Source organism: Pezoporus wallicus, unplaced genomic scaffold (genome assembly GCF_028554395.1).
Source record: "Pezoporus wallicus isolate ANWC-B61680 ecotype Strahan unplaced genomic scaffold, APGP_CSIRO_Pwel_v1 contig_6783, whole genome shotgun sequence".
In the NCBI taxonomy this organism is placed as follows: domain Eukaryota; kingdom Metazoa; phylum Chordata; class Aves; order Psittaciformes; family Psittacidae; genus Pezoporus; species Pezoporus wallicus.
This window is the reverse complement of record NW_026637555.1, coordinates 1,614,724-1,627,189: the sequence shown is the minus strand read 5'-3', so window position 1 is coordinate 1,627,189 and position 12,466 is coordinate 1,614,724. Positions and strand designations below refer to the sequence as shown.

The 12,466-nt window shown below is 37.9% G+C and overlaps 1 protein-coding gene across 2 annotated transcripts in view; it reads right to left on the bottom strand.

The window, feature by feature from the left end:
• GNAS (GNAS complex locus) overlaps positions 1-12,466 on the bottom strand; it is a 151,357-nt gene that overhangs the window by 53,385 nt on the left and 85,506 nt on the right. For both annotated transcript variants that reach the window (XM_057406357.1, XM_057406358.1), the window contains exons 3-4: positions 1,983-2,037; positions 1,762-1,881 (exon numbers count right to left, since the gene is read on the bottom strand). In XM_057406357.1, the coding sequence (XP_057262340.1) occupies positions 1,762-1,881; positions 1,983-2,037 (175 nt within the window). The remainder of the gene's footprint in view (positions 1-1,761; positions 1,882-1,982; positions 2,038-12,466) is intronic.

The following is a 12,466-nucleotide window of genomic DNA, read 5'->3' as shown; positions in this document are numbered from 1 at the left end:
CTCGTAAATATATTTCTATTGCTTTAGACATCAAGTGCTTGTTAACGTTTGTGCTACCAGAGATAATGCATACTGATATTAACTTTTATATAAAAACAGTTAATGTAACGCACACACACTGGACTGACTCACTCACCACTGTACAATCAGCCCTTGCTGCAAAGAAAAAAGTAATTATTTTTTTTTTTAAATCACTGCATTTCAATTGAATGGAAGAAAAATACCCAAAACTCTGAGGTAGAAGAAAGAGGGAAAATCAAGTATTTCAGTACGAGTTAGGTCACAGGAACTTGTTACAGCATTGTTACAGATCACAACCTGAACTATCACAAAACAATGGGCGGTAGGACAGCTGCGGGCACACAGCCAGTTCAAGAGCACACTGCCTGGAGTCAGGAGCCTTTTCTCTCAAATATTCTCCTAACACTATCTTCAAAGCATGAACCTTTAGTCCCCCTAGTAGGGGAGATCACCCATTAAGTGACTATGAATAACACTGACAAGTGTCAAAACCAAAGAGGAGTCAAAGTTAAACATCACAAAATCTCTTTAATTTATTTAAGATCCTTTAAGATAAAATGACTGATGTTACATTTTCTGGGCTAGAAAAGAACCATACACCCTTCTCTCCATCCACCTGTCTATGCCTGCTGAACTTTAAAACGACTGATTTGAAGACTACAATGCCAGTATTGCCACTTACTTGCTGATAACACAGGACTGCTGCCTTGTACACAGCTTATGCGGGCTTGGTTGGCTGCTCTTCTCTTATATACAAAGGCTTATCAAAGTACAGAATTTCCCAGAAGTGGCAACAGTTGCAAAAGGTAACTATCATTGTTTTCACAGACCTCAATAATGTTTACAAATCAGAGTTACGAAAACCTTGCAAACTATCCTGCTTCTTACTACTATTTGTACTTGCACTTTCCAACATCTGGGACTGACTACTGCTCGATACAGAACTCTGGTATAAATGGATCACAACTTTAATACACCACCATAATCCTTACCTGCAGCCCTCTGGAACAACGCACAGAGAAAGAATACAAACTTTGAAATTCTCCTGTATGGCTTCAAGTATAAGATACTTCATGGTAATTAATAAAAATATCCTCTCACTGTTTAAGACCTCAGTGTTTGCAAGCTGTATTTTCACAGGGTTCTGCTACCAGCCTGGTTGAGGTACAGTAGAAATTAATCACAGAGAGTGGGCACAAAGTCATACCATCAACCAAGTAATTACACTTTCTGCATTTACTCTGGGACTGCTGGCATTTTGAATGATTAACTAGGACTGGGGGGGTTGGGGCAAGGACGTAACATGTGGAGCCTTTGCAGAAAGCCTGGCTGACAGAGCTCTCTGAGAACATGTCTGAATCAGCAAGAAACTCCAGTATTCTTCCAAAACAGAAATACAGTATCACTACATACCAGCTAATCATCAACAGACTGTTGCGTGTATCTTCACTCCTTTTGGGCCAAGCAATTCCTAATAATATCCAAATTTAACTGCCAGCACTGATGATTATTTCAGTAGACCACAAAAAGTAGACAAGCACCTCTGTGTTCATAAAGGACCAGCTTGAATACTCTATATGAATGTTGCTATACGCTTGATTTGATTAGCACTGACCAAAGACACCTACTGTGATAATTCCCAGAGACCTCACTGAGTTTTGTAAATATTTACTAGAGTGCAGTGAAATACAACCATCTGCAAAAAAGCATGACTGCAGCTGATGTGAATTACTTACTTACCGGTGGGAAATCAAAGTCTATCTGGTTAGCTAAATTTAAGATGTAGTCGATTCGAAACTGGTTCTCTGGATGGGCTAGTTCAACTGGAGGTGCCAAATTGCCCATTGCTGTCACTATTGTCTGCAGAGAAATAGAAATAAATAATAATAATGAAAAAAAATAAATATTGCAGAGTATCTAAGTAGCTCTGAATAACTGTAAACAATAGCTTGTAAGCTTACCTCTATAGCTTCTTTAATATTGTTTTTAATATCCTGAATTTTCATTTTCTTCTCCCTGTAATAAAAAACCACATTATTAAATTTATAAGCCATAAAAGCAGAGTACCTTTTAGAAACAGAACATGAACTTGAAAACTGTTCCATCAAAACTGTGTTGTTACTATTGACTAAAGTGCTTTCAGTCCATGAATACTTTTGTAGATGCACTTGATTATAACACCTCATAACTTTTCTACTTAAACAGTAAACATCTATTTGTATGAAAACCCCCAGTATCTAATTATGCTTAAATAAAAATTTATTGTAGTCTTAGACTGGGACTAAGACATCCTGCAAGATCAAACAGATTTTGATTCATCTGAATGCAAACTACTATACATAGATGGAAGTTACTTAGAAAAGCATAAACTGGAAACAAATGGGGAGCAGGTAAGTTACTAAAAGTAGAAACAAATGAAAGAAGACCAAAGAATCTCAAAGTACAGAAAAAATAACAGTACAAAAATGATGTCATAGAAGAAGAAGGTAGAGAAGAGAAACTCAACCTGACAGAGACATTCAAACTAGCACTTTAGACATAAAATCTAAATAATAAAGGGCTAATGCAAATAGCTAAAATTCCCTTCTAACAACAAGCAGAAGAGCAGGCTAGAAAACCACCTGGAATGCTCTATATGAGCACTGTCATTTGGGATTAACTGCAGACAAATTAAAAAGCATCACAAGCTCAAGCAAGCCAGAGTAAACCACTGCCTCTACTGTGTGGGCACTGGTTTATGTGTCAAATCTGACAACAGTTACCTTCAATGCTAAATAGTGCAATAAAATTAGATGCATGATCAAACATATGGTATTGACTGGGAACCAGCATCCTAAAAGTATTACACTAGTACTGAGACAGTAAGTTGTAACTTAAATGTGATGTACTATGACACAATTTTTACATTATTAATTTCTTACTATACACAACATAAAATGACTACTTTGAGATAAACCAAGTTAGGTATGTAATTACTAAAAAAAAAAAAATAAAAACAGCTAGATTGTCAAAGTGACCTTTTAATTTTATTAAACTGTTTCTACAGAATGCTTTATCTGAATATTTATACCAACTATTTTTATGGTTTTCATTCTGAAAACTAACATTTTCCAGCACAATATCCCAGAGACTTTAAACTTGCAACAGCATGTTTGCTTCTCTTACCCTTCCAAAGGCAGTGCTCACTCTTTCAGCTTAAAGACCACAGCTTGAAAACCTCATTTTCATTGATTTAATTAAGCACTTATATTGTAAATGCTTTTTATCACTTTTCCCTTTCTATAATTATTCACAACCAACAACCAAAATGAAACTGAAAGCATATTCACCAATCAAGAATACAGAACAGCAGGGAAAAAAAACAACCAAGAAACCAGTACTGCTTAAATAATTAGGCAGACACAGACATCCAAGAGTAGTGAGAATTTTGATTATCAAATCAAAGATTAATGCAACTTCTGTAAAAGACAGGGTTAAGGAGAGCACCACTGTGCCAGCCACGTGGTACACTGCATTTAGACACAGATACGGAGGACCTTACGATACATTCTACAGTCGTGACAGCATGACTGCAATGCAAGGGCTGCTCTTAGAGATGGAAAGCAAGTGGCAGCATCAAATCATCTCATTCAGTGACTTCGCTGTGTAGAGAGAACATGTCTGAATCAGCACCCAAACAGAAACATGATTATCCCCGGGCTCCTCCTCGCTGACCACTGCATGTATTTTCAAAACTGTGGGGCTGGGCGAGGAAGGTCTGTGAAGCTTGATGAGGAAAGAAAATTAAATGCTCAGTAACCTGATGGAAATTCTTTGTTTCTCTAGACTTCCTGATCTGCCTACAGACCACCTTATTCCTGAAGACTACCAGTTTTTTGCTTTAGGGATTTGGCACTGCTGATGGGAACAGGGCAGTGAGCCAACAAAGACCAACAGCACTGAACTAAGGAAAATAAGTAAGACAGGAAAAGATGAAAAAACAAGGCCTTTTTCACCCTCTTCCTTCCCATCTTCAATGCTTTCTATTGCCCAGTATCTTAAGAAACTGTCCATTCCACAAACTAAGACTTAGAGTAGGTGCACCAACGCTGTGTTTTTCAGTTAGCGCATGTACATCAGCCACCTTCTGGTTTTTAAAACTTACGTTTCTTTATTTAATAAAATGTAAATAATGGCATTTTACCCATGACAGTGTAAGTAATTTGTCTGGCTTGATTTTGCCTCTAATTTTCAGCGGGGTTTTGAACTTAATGAACATGTATCCAGATTCCACTCCACTGAGATCAAAAGGGCAACTGATACGCTGAACGTTTAAGCAAGATATCAGTATTTTTAAAGGATTAAATAAAGAAATTATGTTAAGTCATTTTGCATTGTTTTGGAACATCAATAGAAAGACAGAAGTTTAAAAAGCCTTCTGATTTTTTTTTCCTGCCCCATGTATTTCCTTTTTTAAAGCAAACTCTAGTTACATTCTCTTCCCTGGAACACTTGCAAGTAACTGCTTCGAAGCGTCACTCAAGTGCACGTTTACCTGACTCTTCCATACCATACAAAAAACCCACATTTTTATTACAGGTTTCGGTCCAACTTTCACCTTTACACCTCTCCACTGATCCTCATGCATACTAGCAGCGCTGCAGAACGCGGAGTGACATAAAACTCTGGCAATTAACAAACTGTTTGATAACCATCATCATCTTTACAACAAGAATACTCATAGTTCCTATTTCTGGTTTTGTTGCCATGGCCCTATAGCATGTCCGGTAAACAAGGAATCTTATTACACAGCAATGAATGTTTTGTAATGTTTGCTAAGCATAAATTTTCCATGACAATGAGATACTTCATTCTTCTGGAACTCAACAAGTTCATCAATCACCCATCCAACAGCTTACATACACTGTAGCTTCCCTTCAAAAAGAAAGGTGAAACTCATTTTACCCAGGGACTAAGAAGTGCAGCAAACAACAGCTAAACCCCACCTCTGCCAGCATTCTTTCTGAGAGATCCCAGCCAGGTCACACCTCGAATTTCCAAAAGTAATTGAACTTCATTTTCCCCAACCACAAAGACTAAATACTGAACTTAGAAACAAATCCTTGCTTTTCTCTTTCCTACTCCCAGGTGCTGGCACAATGACCAAAACTACAAAAGGAAAAAGCTGGGCTCCCAAAATGTTTTCCTCTGGAGCAGACAGAGTAGATTGGGAATGGCACCATGCTATCCTGGCTAATGAACAACTGTTGTCTCTGCAGGCCTGTTCTGTATCTTTAGATGCCATGGGTTAATAAGGTCATATTTTTAATCTTGTTTAAAACTTTTGCTTAAGCAGTGTAGAGTAGGCCAAACAACGCATTAAACTCTATTAGTTAAGGATTAGAAGAAAAATCTCAAATCCTGCTGTTTTCAATATTTAAATGGGCCAAAGCAAAGCTGCACATAGCTTTCAGGAAAACTAATAAAGTCTATTTTAGGCACTATAAAAAAAGATGACATTTTAACTCAAATAACATGAAATCAGAATGACAGAGGAGGTCAGGAAAATCAAATACTCCTTGAAAACAAACCTTATCATTATTTAGTAAAGAACTTCTCCACCTGTGGCTGAGCTTTGCTATTAAAATGGCAACATTTTTACTCAGACTTCATCAAATCCTATGCAACGAAAGCATTACCAAACGGATTACCAGAAAATGAAGTATTTTAATGTTAATTTCTGTTTTACCTTCCAAATAATATGAATAACCTTCACTTGGAACTTGGAACAAATATTTAAAGCTTAACAAGAACATTCCGGAGGACCAATGACTGAGCTTACCCAGCATAAACATCTTACAGGTAGAAAAGTAAAAAAAAAACCCTCAGTGCTGAAATAAATGGTCAAAACATGTAGAAGAACTAAAAGAATAACAAAAAAAAAAAACCATAAAAACCAAAAACACACAAAGAAAAAAAAACCTGTGACCACTTTATGCCATTAATCTAAATGCCCAAAAGCAAAGTTTGGATTTCTTGGTTAAGGAGCCGTGCGCCTTGTTGCAAAGTTTTGTTCAACACACAGGGTTTGGACAAGATTGAAGAGAAAACTCCAAAGAACTACGTAGCTTTAAATCAGAACGTAGTATATTGCTACTTTTTTTTTTGCCATCAAAAAATAGGTAAGGTTTTATGAACAGAAATGAAGTGCCACATCTTCAAACACCACAAACTGAAAGAAAAAAATCCAAAACACTCAGAGTGCAAAGCAACAACAATAAAATTGATTTTTTTCCTTTGGAAGGAAAGATAGCCATGCTAATAAAGTGCTATCATTTTAACATATATCAATTATCTAAGTTAGTGGGGAAACTCATCCCCTATCTCCCCCCAAAATTTCTGCTTATACAGTAAAATGTATACTTTACATGTAGGAATATTTTAGGAACCAAACATCAGACATGTAATGAAGAACACTGTGAAGAGGTGAATTTAATGCTGTGGGATGCATCATTTGAGTGAAAGTGAAAAGACTGTGATCAGATAATATGCAACAGAAAAAGGCTTTTAATGAGGGTAAATGATGATTGCCAATTAATTCCACTATGAACATGGCCTAAAAAAGGAACATACTCTGGAATACGAATACTTACAATGTGAATACAAAATACTGGAACATTCTTTGTATATTGCAGATATAAATGCTAGCTTTCATTTATGAAAAATGTAATTTTCTCAGTTTGTCTTTTAACATGTGATTTCCTATGTGCAGCCTTAGCATAATAAATAATGCCACATAATGGTTTGTGATTTAATAGTATGCCTACATTATTTCACCACAAGTGAGCCTGTCTAGAATCCTGAGGGGTATGTAACCGCATGGGCAGAGTACACCTACTTAAATACAACTGGGTTTGTATTCTATAATAATCCCCCCAAAACCATGTTAAAATGTTATTTATTACGTTCCAAATTCTTTGTAGTTCTCAGGATGCTTTTTACAAATAATAAAAAAGGCAAAGTTTCTCTTTAAACTTGCACTGCAAAATGCACATGCCTGGAGAGCATATATAGGCCATTTTAATAGGGCATACTAAAGTGTAATCATATGATGTTAACACAGGGCATTAGCTTTTGTCTTCTTTACAAGGTTGTAAACAGCCTGGCTTTAACACCTTCAGTGACTGGTATAATGCATAAATTACATTTATTTCTGAAGCCTGTCAGACTTTGCTCACTCTTGAACTTGCTGACAGAGCAACTCTTAGCTCGTGAAAAGCTTCCCTTGCCTGTGCAAAGCACTGCCAGTGAAGTGAATCAATCTGCAAGTATAACAGCCAGAATAAAAATCTTACAAACCAATTTGTTTGCCTTTGGCTTTTCACAGCAAAAAGAAACCCATGTTGTTCTGTTTCGGCACAGGCACCCCTTGGTCTGCTTTACAGGTATCACTAACAAAGGTGCAGACAGCCATGGGCTGTCCCCCTTCTGCTCACCTTTGCCCATTACAATTACACACTGAAAGCAAATGAAAAGTTAATATATCAATTTAATTTTAAAACACAATCCATTTCTTTGATAGGCACGCATGCACTTCACAGGCACGTGGGCCTTAAATGTAACTATTCACCTAAAAACAGTGTCTTTGATGCAGTGGATCCACACTTGTGGATTTCATAAATATCCCATAAAATCTGCAGTAAAATTTGTTTACTGCACCTTATGGAAGTTAAGAGAAACGCAAACAGCACTACCTGCCAATCCACCTCGTAAAAACAGAGCAGTGCAGTCAAAATCTTCAGACACAAGACCACAAGCAAGGAAATTCAATTAAGGTTTTGCTACCAATCCACAATACAAAAATTCTGTGGTACTTTGGATTCAACAATAAGGTAAATTTGGTTTAGCAGCCTGGGTTATTTCTAACAGAACAACATGGCAATTATCTCAAAATATAACAGCTAGAATGGCAAACAGGGCAGAGGCCAAGTTAGAGGCACTTGAAAATGGGGGAAAATAGTTGCCTAGAGTATTCAGAGTGAAGCTGAAATAATTCACCTCAGACCTATAACAAAGTACCAATTTTGCAGACAAAACTGCTAAAGCGAAACAGCAAAAACCACTGAATCTCTTCTGCAAATTGAACTCTTCATTTATATGACAGCACAGAGAACGCAGCAATTCTGCCAACTTCAAAGAGATTTTCTATTCTGTACTGTTCGAGAACAAAAGGGCCGAGCACACGCAGTACCATGGGGTAGGAGCTACCATGCATCAGCTGCACAGCAGTCACTGTGCAGCTTTCAACAGGAAATATGATTTACTTGGGTCCTCAACTGCAGCAGAATTGAAAGAGATTTTCTGATCACATTAGTACTTTGTTCTTGACAACTCCGTCACTTTGTAAAACAAAATCAAGTTACCCAAAGGCATAGCTAGCTGACAAAATGTAATCTAAAGCACTCTTGCTTTAGTCAATGCCATGCTGGTAACACCCACCAGGTATAGTATCAAGCATGTCACTGAAAGCAGCAGACCCTTGCTGCTGCTGGATGCAGAAATAAAGTTTTCCCTCCCCAGTACTGCGCTCTTCCTCTTAATCCACCTTTCCCCCCATCACCTACTTAGAAGATTCTTCTTAGGTTTATTCCTCCAAGTTTCTGGGCAACAACAAACTTTACCATCCAACTACCAAAGATGATTTATTGGGAGAAAAAATACTAAGAACAGAAAAGAACAATTTTGTTGTTACATACTTTGATTTAGAAGACACAGCTAAAAAATACTTACTTTGCACAGATCTTATTGTGACCTAAATGATTTGGGAGAATTTAGTTCAGTTATCCTCTGAAACACAATCACTTTCACATACACACACAAATGTGTGAAAAGTTCCCTTTTAAATATTGGAAAAGGCACTGTAAACTGCTTTACCACTGCTTGTTTTAATGTTCTCCACGAGTCGCATACACATCTACTTATGTGGCCATAAGTAGACGAACATATGATAAGAAATGTAAGCACAAAGACATACCTTCCGTTTAGAGAATGATTCTGTCATTCCATAAGTTAAAAGGCAAGAAATACAAATTACTGACGCAGTAATAAAAAAAAGAGGCATCACAGCTTTGTGAAAGCAAGATGATGTTATTTTCAATCATTATTTAAACTGTAATGTTAGGTGTCAGGGGTGTGACTTCTTTCTTATTTTAGGGAACAGTATCATAATGATATTACTCTAAAACAGGCAACACAAAATATAAACTTAATTAACTCCATGTTTAGGTTTATTTTCCCTGTGCTTATCGTGATAACCCAAGTGTAAAGGTTAAAGGGTAGCTTTATTCTGCCTTCATGGCTATCAGATGCAAAGACTGGTCACTGGCAGGCTTGGCTCTCGTTGAAGTTCAAAGGAGCCAGGAGGGTAGCAGGACATACGCTAAAGGCTCTGTCCGAGGGGCTGCTGCAGCAGGCAGGAACAGCCCAGGCACATGGCACCCTGCTCATACCACCTGCCCAGCTGGATGGGGCAGAGATGCTATTCTGGCTCGAAGCCACCGTGGGGCTCTCCTTCGGCTTTGCAAATTCCTCCGTAAAACCAGTTTAACTGGTTTGCAGTCCCTTTATACCTGTAAGTGGTACAAAGACACCACCACAGACCCAGCATTAAGAAACATAATTCTGCTTATGCTGCTCCATTTACCTCAGCTAATTAACTAGGAAGAGTTCAGGTAAGGAATGAAAACAGAAGCATTCACAAAGAGCTCTGTGATATAGGAGGTTGACAAAGGCCCTTTAATTCATACTGTGCAATTAAACACCTCTGTAAATTGAAAACTTGGTCTCTAGTGTCTCCAGTTCTTCAAGCATGCATACAGAAGATAGGAAGGATAGCACACCAGTCCCATTTTCTCGCTCTAAGTACAGGTAATTATGCATAGTACAAAAAAAGATGTCCTCAAAAGTTTAGTATTCTCTCTAGATACTTGATACAGTAATTAACAAGGCTGGAGTCCTCAGAGTACACTTTGTGATTCTTTTCTGGTACAGAAGGACACCTCTCAGAGCCAGCAGAAACAGGAGGACTCAAGTCAAACCAGCTGAATCATCTTGCCTTGTACAATTCACTACCTTGAGATAACCATTTCAAACAGCTCTCAGGAAGCACAAAGATCTACTTTCTTGCTTATGGGGGACATAATCCTTGGTTGTTAAAAAAAAATTGTGCAATTGAGGTTTCTAACAGACCATCTGCAGAAATTATTGCAACAGCCAAATAAGCTTGCGCTTGTAAAGATTCAAATTTAGGTTCAACGTGGTCACAGAAACCCTTATACATCTGAACAGGACAAACACAAAGTGTCTCATCAGTAACAGTTAACAACAGGTACCTATGCAAAGAGATTTTTGCTACCAATTGACAAAAGAAAACATTTGTGAGTTAGGACAGAAAATTTAAAACAGACATTCCACCATGAAATAGTCCCTCAACTCTTAATTTCAAACTCGCTTCCAAATGTTAATCAAGAAATGAAACAAAGCTTCTCCCTTCCTATGAAATGACTTGCAACATGACTGCATTTTCCTGAAAGTTTTGCTTCACTCAAATAAAAAATAATAATCTAGATCTCTGCATTTTCTAAATGCTGCAGGATTCAGCACCGATAGCCCGTAATTCAGAATGATGGTTCGAAGAGAAAGGTAGTTAAAGCAGTGAATGTAGAGCAGCCTTCCAGTATCTGAAGGGGGGCTATAAGGATGCTGGGGATGGACTATTCGATAGGGACTGTAGTGATAGGACAAGGGGGAATGGGTTCAAACTTAAACAGGGGAAGTTTAGACTGGATATAAGGAAGAAGTTCTTTATTGTAAGGGTGGTGAGGCACTGGAATGGGTTGCCCAGGGAGGTTGTGAATGCTCCATCCCTGGCAGTGCTCAAGGCCAGGCTGGACAGAGCCTTGGGTGACATGGTTCAGTGTGAGGTGCTCCTGCCCATGGATGATCTTAAGGTCCTTTCCAACCCTAACTGTTCTATGATTCTGTGATTCTAATTTCAGCACCCAAATTACTGGGGGGGGGGGGGGCAATCGGCAATCTGGAAAGGAATACATGAACTGTTTGTTAAACTGCACAGCTGTTACTTAAAGCTGACCTTAGATTTCAGTGAGACATTAATGTAAAATCTTTTTTGTTCACCACATGTTTCTTACAGCAGTGTCACTGCTGTCACTGAATCAACTATCTTTACAGCTGTAGATTTGGAGTTTTTAACGTTGACAAAATTAGAATCAAGAAAGACTTCCACAGTTACCTCAAAAGACGAGTTGTCATCAAGTACATGCAACATTACTTACAGGCCTTAAGAACGCTTACAAAACTCAGCATTATCAGCAGAAACTAGATCAGTCCCTACTGATCTTAGCGTTGTGGAAGTTCAAGTTCACAGTTGTTCTTAGCAGTGTGCTGTCATACCTAAGTGGTAATTTCCATTATATACTTTATTAATATCTAGATTTCAATAGAAAGGTAGTTTTGTGAAGAATATTAAGGACGTCATGTTCCCACGTGAACAATCAGCACAACATTCCCACTGAAATCCTCCGGAAAAAAAAAAATCCCGTGAATTTTGTCAAGTATTGCTAGATTTCAAGAGTTGTAGTTGTGTATTTCTACTTTCAGTGTATGAATCGACTATGACTGTGCATGGACACTACATTTTCAGAACACAGAGTAACTATATATCAGAACCACCAAATCTGCAAATCTGTCCCTTAAAGATCCAGGCTATGGATCTTTACTGATCATACTGTGCTATGCTACACTGAGAGGCAGGTGTAGCATAGCACATAACAAAGCAAGGGGCTGACAAGTTTGGCTTTTATCCATCAAAGCACTTAAGCACATGTTTAATTTTAAGCATATGAGTAATTCTATCAACTTTAATAGAGCTACTCACAGTTTAAGTACTGTGATGGATGGGGGCCAGAATGCGCAGAACCTTTAAGAATGCTGCATGGCCTACGTTATATGAATAAAAAACTGCATTCTTCCACTGAACAATTAAGTTATAAAAGCCCTGGAAGCAAAATTTACCAGAAGTTGAACACAGCTCTGCTTACGTAAACCCAGAGATGCAAGTTATTCTACAGCCTTTGAAGATAAAACATGATGAAAGTTCTCATGTCCATGTACCTTCAGTTTGCCTTTTTATTCCCCGAGACCTCTGTGTTATGGCCGTATGTCACCTACGCCCATCACACTTCGCTTTGAAACAGGAAGAATCACAATTAAGCAGTCTTATGCTTAAAAGACCCAAAACTTAACTACTAGTTACACTTCCTCAGTAAGACAGTACTAGATGCAGTTTAAAAACATTAGTACTAAGCCTTTCAAAGGTCCAGACACGAGCATAACACAGTTTCCACTGCAACTGGCTTAAAAGTTCAGTAACTTTTCTGTAACATCT